General features: G+C 37.0%; 1 protein-coding gene across 1 annotated transcript; it reads right to left on the bottom strand.

Moving 5' to 3' along the window:
- Positions 1 to 1,468: 1,468 nt before the first annotated feature.
- fer1l6 (fer-1 like family member 6) lies at positions 1,469 to 17,091 on the bottom strand. The gene is made up of 42 exons (XM_053497293.1): positions 16,947 to 17,091; positions 16,668 to 16,750; positions 16,458 to 16,581; positions 16,315 to 16,369; positions 15,935 to 16,066; positions 15,776 to 15,838; positions 15,607 to 15,685; positions 15,380 to 15,536; positions 15,051 to 15,237; positions 14,701 to 14,893; positions 14,287 to 14,612; positions 14,078 to 14,186; positions 13,807 to 13,987; positions 13,087 to 13,207; positions 12,902 to 13,002; positions 12,472 to 12,562; positions 12,236 to 12,355; positions 11,945 to 12,097; positions 11,540 to 11,720; positions 11,036 to 11,160; positions 10,654 to 10,788; positions 9,782 to 9,931; positions 9,444 to 9,542; positions 9,202 to 9,363; positions 8,108 to 8,288; positions 7,885 to 8,009; positions 7,678 to 7,806; positions 7,537 to 7,582; positions 7,370 to 7,414; positions 7,038 to 7,114; positions 6,798 to 6,926; positions 6,573 to 6,704; positions 5,329 to 5,456; positions 5,037 to 5,207; positions 4,788 to 4,942; positions 4,549 to 4,691; positions 3,755 to 3,843; positions 3,576 to 3,674; positions 3,212 to 3,453; positions 2,747 to 2,904; positions 2,553 to 2,653; positions 1,469 to 2,455 (listed from the first exon to the last, which is right to left on the bottom strand). The coding sequence occupies exons 1-42, from the start codon at positions 16,979 to 16,981 to the stop codon at positions 2,275 to 2,277; spliced, it is 5,493 nt and encodes a 1,830-aa protein (XP_053353268.1). The 5' UTR covers positions 16,982 to 17,091; the 3' UTR covers positions 1,469 to 2,274.
- Positions 17,092 to 20,135: the final 3,044 nt, after the last annotated feature.

The following is a 20,135-nucleotide window of genomic DNA, read 5'->3' on the forward strand; positions in this document are numbered from 1 at the left end:
TATGGACTGGGGATTAAATCCCCAATATAGTGGTTTTGACATTTCTTTAAGGAGAAAACAATAAAATGAGTATGATAACTGCGTTGGGGTTCATAAGTATTGACAGGGCAGGGATGCGATTTTTGTTTTGTTGCCTCTGTATACACTACCACCACAATGTATTTGAAATAAAGCAATCAATATGTGATTTAAGTATATACATTCAGCTTTAATTTAAGGGGCTTTATCAATCTGTACTATGAAGTGCCTTCTTATCTATTTTGCAGGATTGGATGAATCTTAGTAAAGGGGCAGTGGTGGCTCTGAGGTTTAAGGCACTGTTACTCATCAGAAGATCGGCGGTTCGATCCCCAGTTCCACCAGTTTGCCACTGTTGGGCCTTGAGCAAGGCCCTTAACCCTATCTACTCCAGGGGTGCTGTATCATGGCTGACCCTCCGCTGTGACCCCAGTTACACTGGGATTTGCGAAGAAGCAATTTCACTATGCTGTAATGTATATGTGACAAATAAAGGCTTAACTTAAAGTATAGTTCTGTACACTTTAGAATTAATTTAGCTAATTCTATTAGCAGTCACATCCTCAATAAACACCAGTGAGCCTCCATCATGGAGCATCATAACATGAGTGGTCCCTCCCTTTTTCAGTCCAGATTAGTGTACCAGAACTGGGCAAGCTTTTTAAAGTTTTTTTTTTTTTTAAGTCTTATCTGCTCTTTCTGTTTTTAAGTGTTACATTGGTTTGCATCTTGAGCTAGACTGTCTTTATTTACATTCATGAAGGTGTCTCTTGGTGGCAGACTTTCACAATGATACTTCATACCTCCTCGGTCTTTATTCACCAAGGAAAGAATTCTGTGTTGTTTTTTCTGGCCTTCAAGGCATGTTGGTCTTGTATCAGTTAATCTGACTGCTCCTAAGGTTTTTCCTCTCTCTCACACACACAGGTACAGCTACAGAAGGCAAATTCAACACTTGAAATGGACTCCAGATCATTTATCACCTGAATTGTGGCCATGAAATAACAGAGAAATATTCCAAGACTTGACAACAAATTGTTCATCAGTCAGTTTCCTAATTATTTGTGTTGGACATACAGAATTAAAGCTGAAAGCCTACATGTCAATCACATCACAGTTACTCAATTTCAAATCCATTGTGCTGATGTACAAATCCAAAAACTGGAAAAATTAAAAGGTGAACTGAATAGCACATAGTTACAGTCACTTGATTGAGATATATATTAAGCAGCAAGTCAACAGTCAGTTCTTCAAGTTGATGTGTTTGGAAGCAGGAAAAAAGAAAGGACAACCAGTGAACCTGCAACATGGTAATGGGAGCCCAAGGCTTGTTGATGTCTGTTGGAAGTGATCCCACAGAAGTACTATAGCAGAAACTGCTGGAAAAGTGTTGATTATCACAGAAGATATGGCGCATTGCAGCATGCTGCGGACTGCTCAGACTGTCCAGGTTGACCCTTGTACAAAAAAACAAACAAAAAAACCCCTCCCAATAGTTTTTAATGGACAGTTCTTCTAATTATCAACCTAGTAACCCAGTGTAAGGATCTATCTACTGATGGAAACTTCAAAGCACTTTTGTAAATGGCTCTGGAAAAGAGCATCTTCGGTTGTGGACAAGTAAATGTCTACATGTCTACTGGGCATATGAGTAGAGAAGATTGTCTAATATCTGATCAATCTTATTTTTCATTGTGGATGGTGAGGTGAGCATGAACAGAGTTTTTTTTCATATAGGGAATGTTGAAAAATCCCATTAACCACACCTTTTTTCCAGGATTTCCAGGAGGGATGAGCTAGAGATTAACAAATCTACCGAGGGCATGCATAGCACATGTATTCTAAAATGACACCCACAACAAAAATAAACAAACAACGAAGCTACTGGTACTATTATCATTTTACACAGATCAGTTGCTTTGTTGATACATAGGAATAATTGACAAATAAAACACCCAATTTCCAACTTAACATTTATAGTAAAACAATTACAGAGCCATATATATGTTAAAAAAACTAAATAACAGTGGAGAAAAGTATTGCACAATAATACGAGAATAAATGTAATAGAAATCTTCTATCTTAAGGTTTTGACTTATTTGTCATCATCTCATTGTGGTCGCCTCCGTTTGTTTCCTTATTTGGTAAAATCAAGAGTTTAAACCAGTATAAACACAAAGTCTCATACAGTGCAATAAGGTGCTATCAGCAAGTGTGTTTTTATTTGGCCGACAGCTTATTACCAAGTGTGATCCATCATCCACTGACAATCCTGTTGCTGATGGCGCCCGGGAGAGTGTAGAAGAGCAAGGCAAGAAACAGAGCCAGGATAAGCAGCACCAGAGCAGCTATGATGTACTTCTTATAGTTCTTCCAGATTAGATGGAAAAAACACTTAAAAGGGTTCACGAACCAAGAGAAGGTTGTATCTGGTCGACTGAAAAGACAGAAGAAAGTATTAATATAATACCGGTCTGAAAAAATTTAAGCCTTATACAAATTCTGGACATAGGAAAGTTTTACATTCAGCTTACTTGGGTTTTTCTAGTGGTTCTGGCTCCTTGCGTGCTCGACCTACAGGATTCTTCTCAGCTTCTTCAGCTGTTACCAAATGGAATTCAGCCTCCACTTTTCCCTACAGCAATTTTTTTAAAGCAAGTTAAATCTAAGTTGCAGTAACAGTAATAATTCAGTTTTTTAATTACTTAATTCATTTGAAATTAATTACCGTAAGTTCTTCAGTCTTTACAAAAGGCCACCAGCCTTTGGCACGTTTCTGCTGGAAGATGGATATATTCTCACCGGGGTTAGTTAGCATGTCCATCTTACACTCTTTTGCTGTTTTGGCACCACGAGGAAACCCATGCAGGTCCAACTCCACTGAACCTGTAAATCAAAAGGCACGTCATAGAAAAATTGTATTATATTGTTTATAGAAAAACGCAAGTCTAAAGTCTGGTCAACATTTCCAGTGGCATGTACAGTTAAGTGCAAAGTTTGCATATGTCTAATAATAAATAAGGATACAAGAAACTTTAAGTTTGCATCACCCATCCTGAACAAATATTCTCCAATAATGTGTATTTTCACCATACAGGTGACTACAAGCCGGTTGGTATTCTCTACACAGCTTTTGGATCCCCTCAGTTGTGATGTTTGAGTCCAAAACTTAAAATGGCACATTTGCACTTACCAAGGAAATCATCAGAGGACAATCTCTCAAAATCCCACACTTGTAGCACTAAGACTGCAGGCAGCTTCTGTTCTGTCTTGTCCAGAGAAAAGATGTTATCACGCTTGCTTACAACTACCAGTTTCTCAGCTGGAAGGTAGTTGAAAGGGAATACGAAGCGCCAGTTGAAGTTACCCTCGCCAGTGAGAGAGTTATAATGCACATCAGTTTCCTGGCCATCATCTTCAAGGCCCTTCATCCATCTGAGCATTTACAGAGGCAAAAGTAAAATATCTCATAAATGGAACAAGAACATATTCATGCAGATGTTTATTGTCACTGTGTACTAGTCTTTTCACTGGTTAAACACACAGCACATATTTACCCTTTAACATAGATGTCACTGGACTGTTGGCCCGTTATGAAATTGGTGTCCTCCAAAATGACATCTTCTGTGTTCCAGATTATGATCCTCAATTCATATCTTTGTAAAGCAGAAATACGGTATATTAGTAATTACACGGCACAAAGATGGTTTATGTCTAATTAGCTATGTAGTGTTACCCTTTGGGTTTTCGGGGGGAAATGTCCACAGGGGGTCCAGGATGAGGCATGTCCATAGGAAAGATATCTACCCACATCTGCAGATGGCCCTAAACAATACATGTGGGTTTAGGAGAAGCAGTCTGAATTCTCATCTCTCAATTTTCTTTACCAGGTTCTGGGCAACAATACTTTAATACTAAACTAAATATTTTTCACCATTTAGCTCAGGGGTTATATGGTTTTGTAGCTCAGGTAATTCCAATATATTAGTGTCTATTTTTTGTACAAAACACATAAGCTTCTGCCATTTGTTTGCATCTACAGTATGAATGTTTGTTGACCTGCAGTTCGTATCTGCAGGAATGTTTGTAACTCAAATGTTCATAAGTCAGGGACTTACTGTATTTAGCCTTCCTAGCACTATTCTACTGTCCTCAGTTTAAGAACTGAAGTCTAAGAGAAAAGCAATGTATACATTTATGTATATGTTACAGCACGCAGTTCTAATAACCTTTAACCATTCTTAGACAGCCTTAAACTGACCACCAGATAAAGCTCAGTCAAAATATAAAATCTAGTTCTTGCACAGTAGAGATAAATCTTCAATGATATTTCTTCATACTTTGCAAGCTAGGTCTGAATTACTTACATTCTTTGTGTTTGGTTTATTACCCATATAAGAGCCGGACCAGGGATTACATTATTGCATGCATTTTTCCCCTTGGCTGTGTGTTTTTATTTCTTATTATTATTCAAAGTTGAATATTCAAAACGAGCAAATCTGTGAAAGGTTCAATATAATCACGAATTACCTGGTCCATGCCTGGCTTGTCCTTTATGTAGAGGGTGCGTGTCTCGATGTGCTCTGGCACTAGTTTGCAGCCCACACCTGGCATATCTTCCCACCTATGGAGTACCTTTAGTGCCAAATGTTCATAGGACTCAACTACCTGATCTGAAATATAAAAGCACTCTCTCAGCATGACACTCAACCAATGAGAACACTTATCTTTAAAAATGTATTTAGTTGTATTTATGTAATTATAATCACCCTCATCAACAAAGACCGTTTTTCCAGTGTAAACCTTTTCTCCAATGGTGATTCTACCAGGAGTAAAGCGAGGGCTGTCAAGTCTGTTTTCTTTGCACAGCTTAATCAGCAAATCAGTTGGTTTTATGGCATCTCTCCAGGCATTGTAGCCCTCACTAGCAATAACAATATATAAAACATTATTATTTAATTACATATTAGCCTCAACCATCCACCAAAGGATCTTTTAGGTGTAATGCTTATGCTCACATGGCATATTCAGTTGGGAGGCCGCAGGTTGCTCTGTATCTGCTGTAAAATCGGTTCTCCAAATCTATCGCTGTCTCTCCCATCAAATCATCTCCGCCAATGACATCATAATCATAGATGAGAATTCTCAGTAAGGATTCCTTAGGGAAAGAGGCTTGTATTTCAAAAGATCTAAGGGAGAAATTTGATTTACAAATTTAGAGAAAAAAATAAAATAAAATAAAATCATATACTACCATCAAATATACAATATGCTCACTTTTTTTTTTGACTAATTGCCTAAAATTATTACCTGCCAAACACTGGGTTGAGTTGTTTTGGGATGTAATTGTCTCTGTCCTTGATTTCTGTTTTTCCAAGTTTCAGCACGATATAAGGATCTGCCTTTCCATCAGGGTCGGCTGGATGGAGGTTGGTGGCCTAATAAGGGATTTAGGGCAGCATTTTAAACCAAAACCTGACATCTAAATTGTGATTATGTAAGGTATAATATATGGACAAAAGTATTTGGCCAAACTGAATTTTGGTGTTTTAATCAGGCCTTTTATCCCCGGTGAGGGACTTAATGCTTCAAAAAAAAAAAAAAACAAGACATCTTGGACAATGCTATGCTTTCAGCTTTGTGGCAACAGTTTGGGAAAGACTCTTTTCTATTCCAACATGACTGTGCCTCAGTGTACAAAGCAAGGAAGTGCATAAAGACATGTTTCAAGGGTTCGTTAAGGAAGAACTTGAATAGCCCACAACGAGCCCTGACCTCAACCCCATCAAGCACCTTTGGGATAAACTGGAAATGGAGATTACAAACCAGGCCTTCTTATCCAACATCAGTGCCTGATCTCATCAGTGCTCTACAGAATGACAAATTCGCACAGAAACACTCCAAAATCTTGTGGACAGCCTTTCAAGAAGAGTGGAAGCTGTTATAGCTGCAAAAGGCGGTTCCAACTCCATATTGAAGTCTGTGTGTGTTTGGCTTTAATGCCATTGCAGGTTTGGCCAAATACTTTTGTCCATATAATGTTTGTCCTGTTTTAGGCATTTAAAGAGAACATCAGAGCTGAATGAATCTCTATAGACCATCTACAAGCCTCAATTCAATAAAAAAAAAAATCATTTAAATAATGGTCATTATCATTAAATAATAAAATAATAATAAAATTTGTTAAATTAGTAAGAAATATGTGAGAAAATATCTTTAAGTGAAAATAATTAGATTTTCCCTGATGAGCAAACTGAGTGCAAAAGTAAATAGGAAGAAACCTTGAGAGGAACCAGACTCAATAGGGAACCCATTCGTACCTGCGTGACATCAGGTAGCAGGGATTGATTTGCAGTCATACTGAGAGCTAGCAAGAGCAGTGCTTATACCTTACATGCATTTATTATGAAGTATATAATACATTACTTAATGCAGAGCATGTTATTGAAAAACCCTGTAGGGTACATTAAAATATATAAGCTTGCATTACAGATTACAGGAGAGGAGACTTTATAACAGACTTGTGTTCCGGAAAGAATTAGATGGAAACTTACTGCAACAATGTACACTCGGATCAGAACGTTTACAGAGTTGTTGGGTGGAATACCGTGGCTTATTTTATACTCTTCAGAGTCCAAACAACCTTCTTGATCACCATCAGGCAGCTTGTATAGACAAAACCCAGCCTGGGGTTCGACATTAAACAGACCTTGTTTAATATCAGTATTTATAAATAAAACAATTATGTACACAGAAATTCTTACACAATAGTAACTCACCTTGAACTTTCCAACAAACCTCTCAACCCCAGAGCTCTCTTCTTCATTTGCCTTACCACGGAATAGTTCGAATGTTTTGACCCAATCATCAAAAGGGCCAAACTCTGCCTCCAGCTCTTTGTCATAAATCTACAGGGAGCATAAGGAGTGGGACTCTTTACATCAGGTCATCTAAAAAACTATACAATAGCATGCAGGGTTGACATCAATTCCAGCAATTAAGTGGCAATCAAATCAGACCTTTAAAGTTGCGACTTTGTTCTGCTCCAATACACCCTTGAAGTTGAAATCCTTTTTCCTGTCTTTCATTCCCTTAGCTTCAAGATAAAATGATGCGATATTTATTATGTGGTTTTTGGGTTTCAATTAGAGAATTGGAGCATGAGAGCAAAAGAAAAAGAAAGAAAGAAACAAAAGTAATCATTCATGCACGGTGGATGCATAATGCACAATGTTCCCTGTTGTTTTATAAGCCCTTTTTGTTACAGCTACAGTGTACCACTTTTAAGTCAGTTTGTCCACTAACAAAACAGATGCATGTAATAGACTGGGTGTTCTCCAGCTAGTCTTACCCATAGTGGATATTCCATCTGTGAGCAAGTTGTGAAGAGGAGGTACTGCAATACATCACAACATGTGTGTGTCTGAACGGGGCTAAAGCTCGCAGGATGTGCTTCAGTTCTACTAAATAACTGTTGATTAGATTAATGTGCTAATAAAAACAAGTTCTGTTTCTTACCAGCTTCATAGATGTTTGGAAATGGGTTGACTTCCCTTTGTTTTGACTATGGATAAAAATATTGTAGGATTATTAATGCAACCAAATAAAACATATTAGAGTTGAATTAGGAATGCACTAGTGATAAGAGTTCAGTCTGACCATTTGGATCTTCTCAACCGAAGCATAGTACTTAGACCACCAGTCAATGACGTTGTCAGCGGACTCATCAGCAGCAGTGCGCTTCTTTCTTTTTGTAGATCTTCGCTTGCTTTTTGTAGAGACTCTGTGCTGTAGGAATAATTGAAGACTATTCAGGAGCACTATTATTTTGCTGAGTATGTATATCTGTTTAAGTGTTTAACCCACCTTCTTGTCCTGAGGCACTGGCTCAGGTGTTGGAGAAGGTTTGCTGATGTCCCCCTGCTCTATGTTTATGTATATATCCTCACCGGTTTGTGCTTCGGTGCCCTCTGGTCCAGGCAGTGGTTCAGCTAGGAAAGAACAGATATAACAGATTATGGTAGCTGTTTGGCTATATTACTTCTGTCTATGACAGGAAAATGTTACTTGAAAAAAAAACACCCATTACGCTCTATACTGGCTGGCTCGGGTGGCAGTGGTCTGGAAGGTGGTAAAGATGGAGGCGTGTATTTGAACAGGGTCAGGTTGTTTATGACATGGCTGCCCACCAGAGTGCTTCTGCCAAAGGCTCTCCAGTCCACCACAGTGATTGTGAGAGGAGGGTGGAGGTACTCATTCTCAGGCAGCTCCTGCATAATGAAAACAGGGAATTATGTGCGGACAAACAGTTTTTTTTTTTTTTAACGCAACACAGTTTCACCAATCAATTTCGATTTTCATTTGGTGTGTTTGTGCCTCTTTACACTATTAACTTATGGACAAAATGGCAATCAACATGGCAAATGGTACCCGTCTCCACTCCAAATGCATTAAAGACTGTGACAAGACATTGGGCCTCATTTATCAGTTTGAATATATATAGATTTATTTATGAATCAAGTACTGTAATACTAATATCAATAGATTTATGTAAACAAGTACTGTTCAGTGATAGTAATGCTCACTCACTCACACTGCTTTATCCTATAAGCCTATCCCAGGAGGCTGGGGAGGTGGGGAATACCCTGAACAGCAGCCCTATCCATTGCAGGGCAAACACACATACACACTCTCATTTACACACTAGGAGCAATTTGGGAATGCCAATTAGCCTAATCTGCAGGTCTTTGGACTGTGGGAGGAACCGGAGAAAACCCACCAAGCACGGGAAGAACATGCAAACTTCATGCACACAGAAATGGGAATCGAACCCGGACCCTGGAGGTGCAAGGCGACAGTGCTAACCACTACACTATTATAAGGGGTAATTTCAAAATGCCTTAGTAACAATCATCCATCCATCTGTTATCTAAGCCGTTTACAGGGCACAATCACACACTAACACATCCTTGGAAATACGTGTCATCATGTCTTTGGAGCGACCGAGCACAGGAAGAACATTTAAACTCCATGCACGCACAGCAGAGACCAGACTCGGACCCTCGAATCAGTAGGTGCAAAGCAACGGTGCTAACAACTAAGCAACTCAACATCACACAAAACGATATAATACTTTTTAAGAAATTGAAAACAACTAGGGCATTAGGACAATATCGAAGTTACCACATCAAAGGCGTCCACGAGCACAGAGAAGTTTGGGTTGCTTTTGTAGCTTTGTATCACAGAGGAGTTAACGCCTTTTCCTGCACACTCAATAAAGACCTGGGGCCGATCCACAGGAAGGAGCTGCACCTTCTTCAGTTCCCTCAACCCCCAGAACAGGACCTTAAATCACACATCACCTTTTATACACTGTAAACACTTTGTGTAACTATTTTAAATCTGGACAATTACGTTAAACTCACCTCAATTCGATATTTGCAGAGCACAGGTCGGATGTATGAAGGCACGGGGTAGATCTGGCCCTCTGGCTGATCTATCTCAGGTAGTGGATGCTTTCCTGTCTTAACATTTATGTTTGTAATTGAGCTTTGATTAGTATAATGTTTCAGCATTATTTCATTTATTTAATACAACTTGAAAAAATACAATATTTTGCAGAGTAATCAGTAATATAAAGTTATACAACATAATGCATACAAATCATGAAATATTAAGATAAATGTGGGGAGATTGTCCCAAAATATTATAGAACCTAACATAACCCCTAAGGAAATGACGCTTTTAAGATTTTGTTTTGTACCTGGATAAGCTCAAACGCTCCAAGTATGTCACCACCAGACATGCTACCGTAAAAAAGAGCACTGTACTGCAGCTGAGGTGGTGTGTAAGGCTCCTCGTTGAGCCGGACCACTGGCACAGCTATAGTGGAGCCCAGGTACTCTGGTTTGCCCTGTGAATAAAAAAAAAAGGGTATTTTATTGCACAAATCTATGGTAAAGAAGCGCATTTTTGCTCATGACATCGGAAATTAAAATTATTGCATCCTTTTGGGTGGAAGCGCCCTATTGCACAACCATGGGGATGTAGCACCTATCCTATCGTTTAGCTTGATGATTCTACATTAGGGTGAATTAACTACTGGGCATTTCAGAAAAGCCCATCAATTGCACCATTAATACATATTTCATATGGTTTGAGTTTATCATAATCTAGGCACCACAAAAACTTATAATCTTATAATTAAGAGATAATAACATAATTATGAGATATTAAGTCATAATTACAAGTTAGTAAGTCATAATTACGAGATAATATCTCATAATTGTAAGATAATTTCTGTGATTTTTGTTTCTTTTGTGAAGGCAATACGCTTTTGTAGCAGACAACCCCTCCTTTTTCACAAAAATAATCACTAATTTACACCAGAATCACAAAGCATATCAAAAATATTTCAATGTAAACATGTTTTACATGTACTGTATGAGGTTAGAGTTTCCCTTTAAGGGTTTATATATAAATAAGTAAAGGTACATAAATGTCATCCACAGTAGTCATAAAAAAGTAATTTTTTCTTTTCTTCAAATGATTTCCTAATTATTTTAGGAGATTAAAAAATCCACTCAAATGTACAAGCATGATAATGTTCAGCTATAATAAAGAATTTAAACTTACCACTGCATCTTCATCATAGACCTCAACAACAACAAGAGGCGGCTCTTGTACAATGTCAGTGAGCTCTCCATACAGAGACACCTTATTTGCCATCAACATCTGGTTCCAAGTTGGAGTAAGAGTCTGGTTAATGACCTAAAGGAAAGAAGAGGTTCATTGTGATTTAAAGTTGTAAGAGTGAAAAGATACTGTACCAATTAATCATACATAGTGTCCTCATTCTGTATGATGCATTTGCCAGTGTTGTCTATAGATTGTGACAAAAAAAACACTTGTCTAACATGTTTTACAGAATCATGAAAGCATATTAAAAGCTTAACACCGTAGCTTCCTGACAGTGAAGTTACTCCCAAAACGTGTGTATCACAAAGTATGTGCTTACTGCTGTGCACTGGGTGTTTGAGTGGAAGGATACTCTGGCGAAGGGGTCTGACAGGCCTGTGTTGTCTGCTGCGATGAGCCCACGAGCCTGGTACATATGAGCCCTCAGCTGAAACCTGTGATGGTCTGGAAAAAAGGAAATAATTGTATAATTTGAAATATGCATCAATGCGTTGTAACTCATTACCACTATAGTCCCATGCATCAGCACTTCTGTATATAATTACATATTTCTGTAAATGCTTATTTATATTGTCATTTATCTTTGATTTTACAATTTAGTGAAAAGATGCAGCACTTCTGGAAAAATGCATTGTAAATATACAGTATATGTTCAATTTGATCCTTTAGCCTTCCTTGCTTTATTTGCTCATCATACTCTTAGTTTCTTTAAATGTACAGTATATAACCTCATAAATGAGCTACTAGATCCAACAGCTGAAGGGCATCGTGATACAACGTATTGTACGATAGGATTGCTCTGAAATTTCCTGAAGACTCTAACCTCTATAAAATAAACTGTCAGGAAGAGAGCCTCCATCCTCCACTGATGTTCCCCCCAGTGGCTCGAAGCCTGCAGGGAGATTCTCCATCATATGGGACGACTCTCTGCTTCTGCCCAGCCACAGGTACACATCCAGTTTAGCCTGCACTATCCACCCAACTGCTCCACGTTTGGACGGGGGCTGAGAAAGGAATTATCAGACATTAAAGCTGGATCAGAAATCCTAGCAGGGAATAATATGTTAAGCTTTTCTCCTGAAAACAAAAAATAAATAAATAAATAAATATATATGTATATATATATATATATATATATATATATTATATATATATATATATATATATATATATATATATACATATACATATATACTGTATATATGGATGGTATTTAGTAGTACTCTACCTTAAGGAACAAAGTTTTTATTTTGCCACAGTCTCTCCCTCTTTCCACAAGTTTATCAGAGTAAAGCAGATGGCGTGCAGGGATGCGGGCATATGCTACACGTTTATTGTTGCTCAGCATCCAGACAAACACATCTGGCAGTGTGTGCTGCGGCTGAGACAGACATGAAACAGATAAAAATATAAGTATTGTTAAAGAAGATTAAAATACTTGAATCAATTATTCCATGATGTACACAGAAAGATACCGAAACACACAGAGAGAATCATAAGGATAGAACTGTGTCCAGACCTCTTCCACCAGGAATCTGATTCGATGAGAGAGTTTCTGCGCCTCTCTCAGCATCTCTTTGACAGTTAGAGCCTTTCTCTTTGGTTCAGTGATGCTTCCAGCTGCTCCTATCATGTTCTCCTAAAAGACAGAGAGAGAAAGACAAAATTATACAGTCATGACAACTGATAAACTGATTTCACAAAGATGTGCAAAATCTGTTGTTTGAAAAAAATGAGTTGCTTGTTACCCCTCACCAGTTCCTGTTTGCACAAAATAAGTCTCTTTTTGTCCAACATCGTCAAATTGTTTCCTTTCACTTTGTTTTCAGCAAAACTGATAAATTCCCTAGGGAAAAATTAATACATACATTTTTTTTAACCATAATAATTATTTTTTAAATCATGATATATATATATATATATATATATATATATATATATATATATATATATATATATATATATATATATATATATATATATACTCACACACACACACATTCAATCTATTTTCCAAACATATTTCAGTTTGATACACAAAGACAAGTGTATGGTTGACTGATAACGTCCAAATGCAAATGAATTTTTAGATCATATTATCCTTGAAGCATTGTGAAATATGTAATTGCCATGTAATAGCATAATATAATTGCCATTTGTTATATGGAGAGAATCTTTTTAGTACCTGGCATCCTTACAAAATTCTTTTAAAACAGCACGTATAAAAGCCTCCGCACATGGGTCCACCAGCTTGTCCAGTTCTGTTACCTTGGCGACTCCCTCTTCCTGGTTGAGATATGGCATGAGCATAAGTGGTATCCCATTAACAAGTCACATTATGTAATTCCTAACAACTGTATGATGACATACAAACATGATGGCGATCCTGTCCAGCATGTTAGAATAGTAAAGGCGGTATGTCCAGTCCTCCCAGGAGCTCCACACATGGATACATGGTTTCTTGTTTAAAATGGGTATGTATAAGTAGTTCCTGAACAGACAAGATTAAAAAAAAAAAGCAGAGGACTAAAATGAACTAAAAATTGTGACAAAAATGAAGAACAGTAAGTCTACAGTGCCTTGCAAAAGTAATAAATAGTTTTTAAAAAACTGAAAAGTGTGGCATGAACTTGTATTTAGCTCCCTTTACTTTTTATCCCTAACACATTGCTTTAAAAAGTCATTTCATTCATAAATCTGTGTGTAATTTAATATGAGTATGAATACAGCTGTACTGTGAAGCCTTCAGAGGTTTATTAAAGAACATTAGTGAACAAACAGCATCATAAAGCATGGGATAAAGTTGCAGAGAAGTTTTATACATATATAAAGGTTATGAAAAAATATTCCAAGCTTTGAACAATTGATCAGGGTGGCACAACTGCAAACCACTGCAAAAACTACAAACTCACACCGCACTTTTCAGATTTTTAATCAGAAAAAATGTGGAAAACCATTTAGGATTTTCCCTTCTTTTCATAATTATGTGCCTCTTACGCTGGCCAATAAAATACATGTACGCTTGTGGTTGCAACCCAACAAGATGTTGAAAAGTTCAGAAGGTACGAATACTTTTGCAAGGCACTGTACCTGATTCCATCTCCTATAACAGGTTTCTCTAAAGGTGTGGTGGATTTGCAAGTTTTTGATGGTTGAGTTTCCAGAAGAGGAGTAGTCGTGACAGCTTCTTGGCTTGAAGGATCAGGACCTCTCTCTACTTTTTTCTTGGCAGCTGGTAGAGCAGCACCGTCAATAAAGTTACCAAAGTTTCCTAGATAACCAAAGTTAAATAAATAACAAATTGTTAAGTCACCATTATTATTATTATTATTATTATTATTATTATTATTAATGTTCTTACCAAGGGTGAATTCAAAACTAATAGGTTTGTCACCAATCTTCCTGTCAATCATAGCTGCCTCAAACACAACACCAAAGAGCAGGAACTTCTCCTTGTCCTCATCACTGATCTACAAAATAAAACAAACAGATCAACACAAATTACTGCTATAGACTAAAGTGAAGACTGGACAGAACGATTGACAGATAGAGCATGGTAAGGTTTTTTACCATTTCAGGTGGATCCACAGGCAGCACCATGGCTCCTGTAGCCTTGCCTTTTTCCTCTTCACCTCCACCTGCCCCTCCTGCTGCAGCTTTGGGGTCCTTAGCTCCTGCTTTTCCACCTTTATCTTTAGGCATCTTGATAGAGAGCAGAGATTTTGATTCAGCCCCTCCAGACAGGATCTCCACAGTTAGCTGCAGGTAAATCCTTCCTCGAAATGACACCCCTTCCCCTATTCCCTCATTCATGTCTTGACTGTCATCCACCATCGTGGAGTTACGGGCTGATCCGTAGATGTTGACCCAGGCTGGACCAAATGTGGGGAGGAAACCTAAATAACAGAACGAAAACAACAATGCAAAACAACCATTGCAAAGCACAACACATACACTTACTCCTAAATCTAAGATATACAGTACCATTATCTCCATCCTGGTCATTGGAGATTCGGCGCAGATCAATATAGTGAGTTCCGATGGCTACATCATTCATGCTACCCTCATCCAGCACCTGGATCTTTAGCCTCTGACACAAAGGAGGAAACATCTCTTTAAACACCACCTGCTCGTTCCATACAGGGTCTGCTGTACTCTTCTGCGTGGAGGTCCGGCCCTGTTGGAACGATTTGGAGCAAAAGTCAGCATTTTTCCACAAATAAACTTGATAGTTCTGTAAACTGGATATGTTCTATGCTACATAAATGACACTGTAAAAAAAATATATATATTTTTAATGCTTTAGTTTATTAATGCTTCTCAAATAAACTTACCACCTGTCCGAAGAATGACACCACAACATATGGATCTATAAGAGCTGTGTTGTCACTAACAAAAGCCCTGGTCACATTAGCCATGATGCTAGAATTTATTCTGGGAAGGCCTTCTGCTCGGTACACTTTCACATAATAGCGAGCCCATGGGCGCATAGATGGAAAGCCTTCAGGCAGCAGTGGGTTCCTGGATGAAAGTAAAGTAAATAGTGTGCAAGTAGTTAATCGTAAATAGTCCTGATTTACAAAGAAGAGATGTAAGATTACCGAACATCAGATCGTACATTAATGAGTTAGTCTCTAAACAAATAAAAATAATGAGAAATTACTTTTCGATTTGCTCTTCAGCGTCTTTAAACTTCTGAGAACGGGGCAATGCATCTCCTTTCGCCGTCACACAGATGTCACACTTTAAGTGACCTTTGACCCCTGAGTTGACGTCTGTGGGATCTATAAGAGCTGCCCATTTATTGGTAAACTGATGACCTGGAACAGACAAGACAGGGGTTATGATCTGGTGAACTAAGGACAATATTTAAAACTTTAAAACTCTTACCAGGCTGACTGTAGACAGTTCTAACATCAATCTTAAACGTCCCCACACAAAAGCTTTTCATGATCTTCGAATGCATGACCTTTAGGAATAATTTAAAACAAATTCCATGTCACAGTTTCTAAATCTGGTTAACAATGAAATCATTTTTATATTCTACTGACATACTTACTGATAGTTTAATGACTTTGTCGAAAAATATCTCTTGGTGTACGAAGAAGTCAAACACAAAATACTGTTGGAGGGGAAAAATGTAATGTTTAATTTTATTATGAGACAAAAATCAGTCAGATTCAGATGTGCATTTAATGTCAAGGTAAGTGGAAATCACCTCATTGTAAAAGGGTGCATTGGTACCCTCTTTTACCGATGTCTGTTTCTTTTCATCTCCAATTTCAATCACCACACTGGGGTCGATATTCTCACCCACCAGCTGTCTAGCCTCTGTGATGTTGATGGAGATCTGATGTAGGGATTGGTCACAAAATTTGTCATTTTTAGTAAGCCTTCTTTAATGTCTATATACTATATACAGTATTCAGAGCACCCCAAAAGTCACATGCGTATATACAGTAGAGGATGATTGGCAGATTACAGGCACTAACGTGGAGAATGTTTTGTAATTAAAGTTACTTAACGTTGCTAAGAAGAACACATTTCCTTTATGTATGTATGGAGACTTTTGGGACACTCTGTAAATGAAGTCAGTACCTGAAAAGTGAGTGGTTTGCTTTCACTTTCCAAAATCTTGGGCACAGTTTTGGCTCTAGTATGATAAAGAATAGCACAGATATCAATTATACTCCTCGTTAAAACCGCATATTAAATTAGACAAATAGGTAAAAATCATTTACCTCTTAATATTGATAACTTCTCTGAAAGACAAGTAGGCAGAGAGATAAGGCTCACTGACAGGTTCAGGGACTTGAGCTTCTGCACCTGAAGGTTCTTCAGCACCACTTTTAATATCCGAATCATCTAAGTTAAAAATGGTCAAATATTATAAATCCACTTAAAAGGTTCTGCATCTTTACATGATTCTATAGTTGTTTTGGAGGTCATACCTTGAGCACCTTTATTTGCAAAGACTAGACCTTTGCTGACTTTCTTCTTCTTCTTTTTAACCTTCAGTCCAAAGACATTTTTGCTACAAAGCATGAAATTGTATTGGCACATTTATCATAAAAAATATATATATATCCATGTCATCCTTTCTCTGTTTCTTACACAAGATGTACAAAATTATATTAACAGAGCGAAAGCAACCATGTTTATTTAATCTATGCAATAAATTTTACATAAGCGGAAAAAATATATATAACTGTTTCTGATTAATTCCTTACCTTTGTGATCCAGAGCCACCTTTGTCTTGATCCATACTTACTGATAAAAATGTAGTCAGCTAAATAAAAATGGTTTCTGATGGACCATTAGACCAGATAAGTTAGGGCAGATGTAAACTTGATTATATTCCGAGTAGCTTCATGAAGTTATTGCGTACACAATACTGAGGAATGAAAATCCCCTCCCTTTCAAGTCTATTTGAGTTTCTGTGGCAAAAGGATAAACAGGAGTGGATTGGCACGCAAACGTCTGTGTGTTTGTATTTCTGCAGCAATGAACACTGTTACAAAAAAAAAAAACAGTACTTTTGTTGTATTTAATATATCAATTTATTTGATCGGTTAACAAGGGCAGCGAAAATTATGCTGCCAAGATCTATCAAAATACCCGCTGAACTTCATGATCATAATCATACACACTGCAATTTGTTATAGTGTATGTATAATTGAAAAGTATTAAAAGTGTATACACAAGTGATGCAAAGTCAATTTAAGCATTTGCTTTAATTTGTACTTCATTTTTGCCTATGGATCCATAATTTCAGGCCACCCTGTGTGTAAAACTATTTAAGTGACTGTGTATGAAGAGTTTTTTTTTTCCCATTCCACTAATCCTTGTTACACAGTAAAACATGATGACTGACGCCATAAATGTGTTTGACATATGCTGCTTATGTTATCACCATGTTTACACTAGCATGATGCCATTAAAGGCCTGTTTGGACGCCTGTGTAAAAAATGCACGTTACCATAGCACACCAATGACCAATTAATCAAGAATGTTTAACCATGGGTGCAAAAGTGATTAACTCTATGATTGGTTTAATGACACTATCACTATCATATACATTTTGTAACTATAGCTTGAGGAACACACTGCAGTACATTATACTGTTGAGGTTGAGGATAGTGTTTGCTAAGTAAGACCAGGATGTAAGAAACTGGTAGGTGAGCAAATACACCTCTGGTAAATATCGGAGCACCTGATGCACTGAACTTTGTATCTTGGGTTTCACTGTGGGTTACTAAAACCACAACAAGACCAATATGGTACTGTTAGCATAAAAATTTATAATAAGACAGTGGTTCTCGATCCTGATCCTGATCCTGAAGGACCCCCATCCTGCATGTTCGAGTGATTTCCCTGCTCCATCATACCTGCCTTCAGTTCGTGAAAAGGCTGTTAATTTGCAGATTACTTGAATAATAATAACAATAATAATAATAATAATAATAATTAATGTACAGTAATGTAATCTAAGAATAATTTGTACAGGGGTCCTCCAGGACCAGGGTTTATAACTACTAGTATAAGGCACATACAAACTCTTAGCCATTTTATACCTTACAAAAACTCTAGATTCAGTAAATGTATTATGCATCAAGTAAGAAACAGTTGAGTTATATACTCAACGAAAACTATATGAAGGTAACCATGATAACAACTTAACAACTAATAATTTTTTTAATTAACGCTAAATAACAACCTGAGTTCTGAACTCTACTGCCATGTACATTGTAATTTCTCTACACTGTATCTATTTATTAGTACCTAAAAACTATAACTTAATGTTATAAAAGAGAGGGAAGTTTGTCAAAAGAACAATACCAAAGGGTCCCAATATGAGGTTCATATAAAGATATACAGAAACAGCCAAAAAAATTGTACACACACTCCAGAAAATAGAAAAACTTGTATACATATTTTAATATTTAATATATGTTGATACATGATAATATTATGATAATATTATTAATATTATGTTAATATAATATAAATTATACTAGTTCTCTTTTCCTGAAGAAAGTATAGACAATTTAGTTGGAAGAAAATGTCATGTACTCATACAGTATAAGGACATTTGTGTCTTAATAGGATAATATATACGTCTTACCTTTCTTTTAATGCAACACTTTTTTAAATCTCACACAAAATACTACTAAACTACAAGTAATTCATATATATAATTATTATTGCTAACCACCAAACTGATTATTTAAGACTAATTTTTAATACAGATAATAGACACCTTGTCAGGAATTTATGTCGAGTTTGCCAATAATATTATGTATTCATTATCTTTAACCCACTTTTGAGGTGATAAATAAATAGTGGCAAACATCCTATTAATGTGACCAGTTTTGCCAATATTTTCTGGTAGCCTAGATAAATATATCTAAATAGATAATTGTATATTTAATAGTTACTAGTTCACAGTTTAAACTGCAATCACAATGTGTGTCAAACTGATCAAAAATTGAAAAGCCCAATAATGTAAGCCCTATTTTAAATCCAAGGTTAAGTACAATTTTAAGAAATCCACCATTACAAAGATAATTTGTCATCTCAATCATTTAAGTAGTAACATTTGATCTCTTGGTATTGCCATGGTTAACAGTATCTAGTTTACTACTAGTAGTTTTGAAAATAGTGAAGAAACAAAAATGTTTAATGAGTGACAGTTCCGAAGAAGAAATTTTTAAAGAAGAGGGTGAGAAGACAAACCATCAGAGGCAGTGTGAGCAATATTTTATCAGAAACTGTAGGTCCTGAAAATCTAGTGGATGCTACCTAAACATTGTTGCAGGCCAAAAACAATGTAATGATCAGTAACCCCCCGTGTGATATTGCTTAATCATAATGTCTTTAGATCTCATTAGTCTAAAGCATAGTTATACATTACAGAAATTATATACAGCAGGCCCATTTCTGTTCTTCTGCTTGTTTAAGAGTGCAGTGAACCAAAGCATACATTTTTTTCGCATAATGGAGGCTTGCCTCACTGCAAGTTAAAGCACTTTGGACCATGTTTTGAAAGACAGATTCCAAATACAAGTGCCACACTCGATGAACTCTACACCCTTTATCTGCTTGCTTGAATCTGAAATAGTGTACTCCACTAATAGTACCAGAATGTTCACCAAAACATTGAAGAGTACCCCAAGGGTCCTAAAAGAGGTTCAAATTATTTGAAAGATCAAATAACGAATGATAAACATTGAGAAAAGTGAATACCGCCTCTGTAGAGAGAAATTTCTTTGAAATCCTAAAAGGAACTTTGGGGGCGGGGGGCGGGGGGCGTTATTTCATGGATCAAAAGCAAACATTCCTAGTAGGTCTTGATCAAGGTTCCTTGTAAGCAGTGGTTAGTACCTGCCAAAGTCCAAGAAACACTGATGAACCTGTGA

The sequence above is a fragment of the Clarias gariepinus genome, chromosome 5 (assembly GCF_024256425.1).
Source record: "Clarias gariepinus isolate MV-2021 ecotype Netherlands chromosome 5, CGAR_prim_01v2, whole genome shotgun sequence".
Taxonomy (NCBI): Eukaryota; Metazoa; Chordata; class Actinopteri; order Siluriformes; family Clariidae; genus Clarias; species Clarias gariepinus.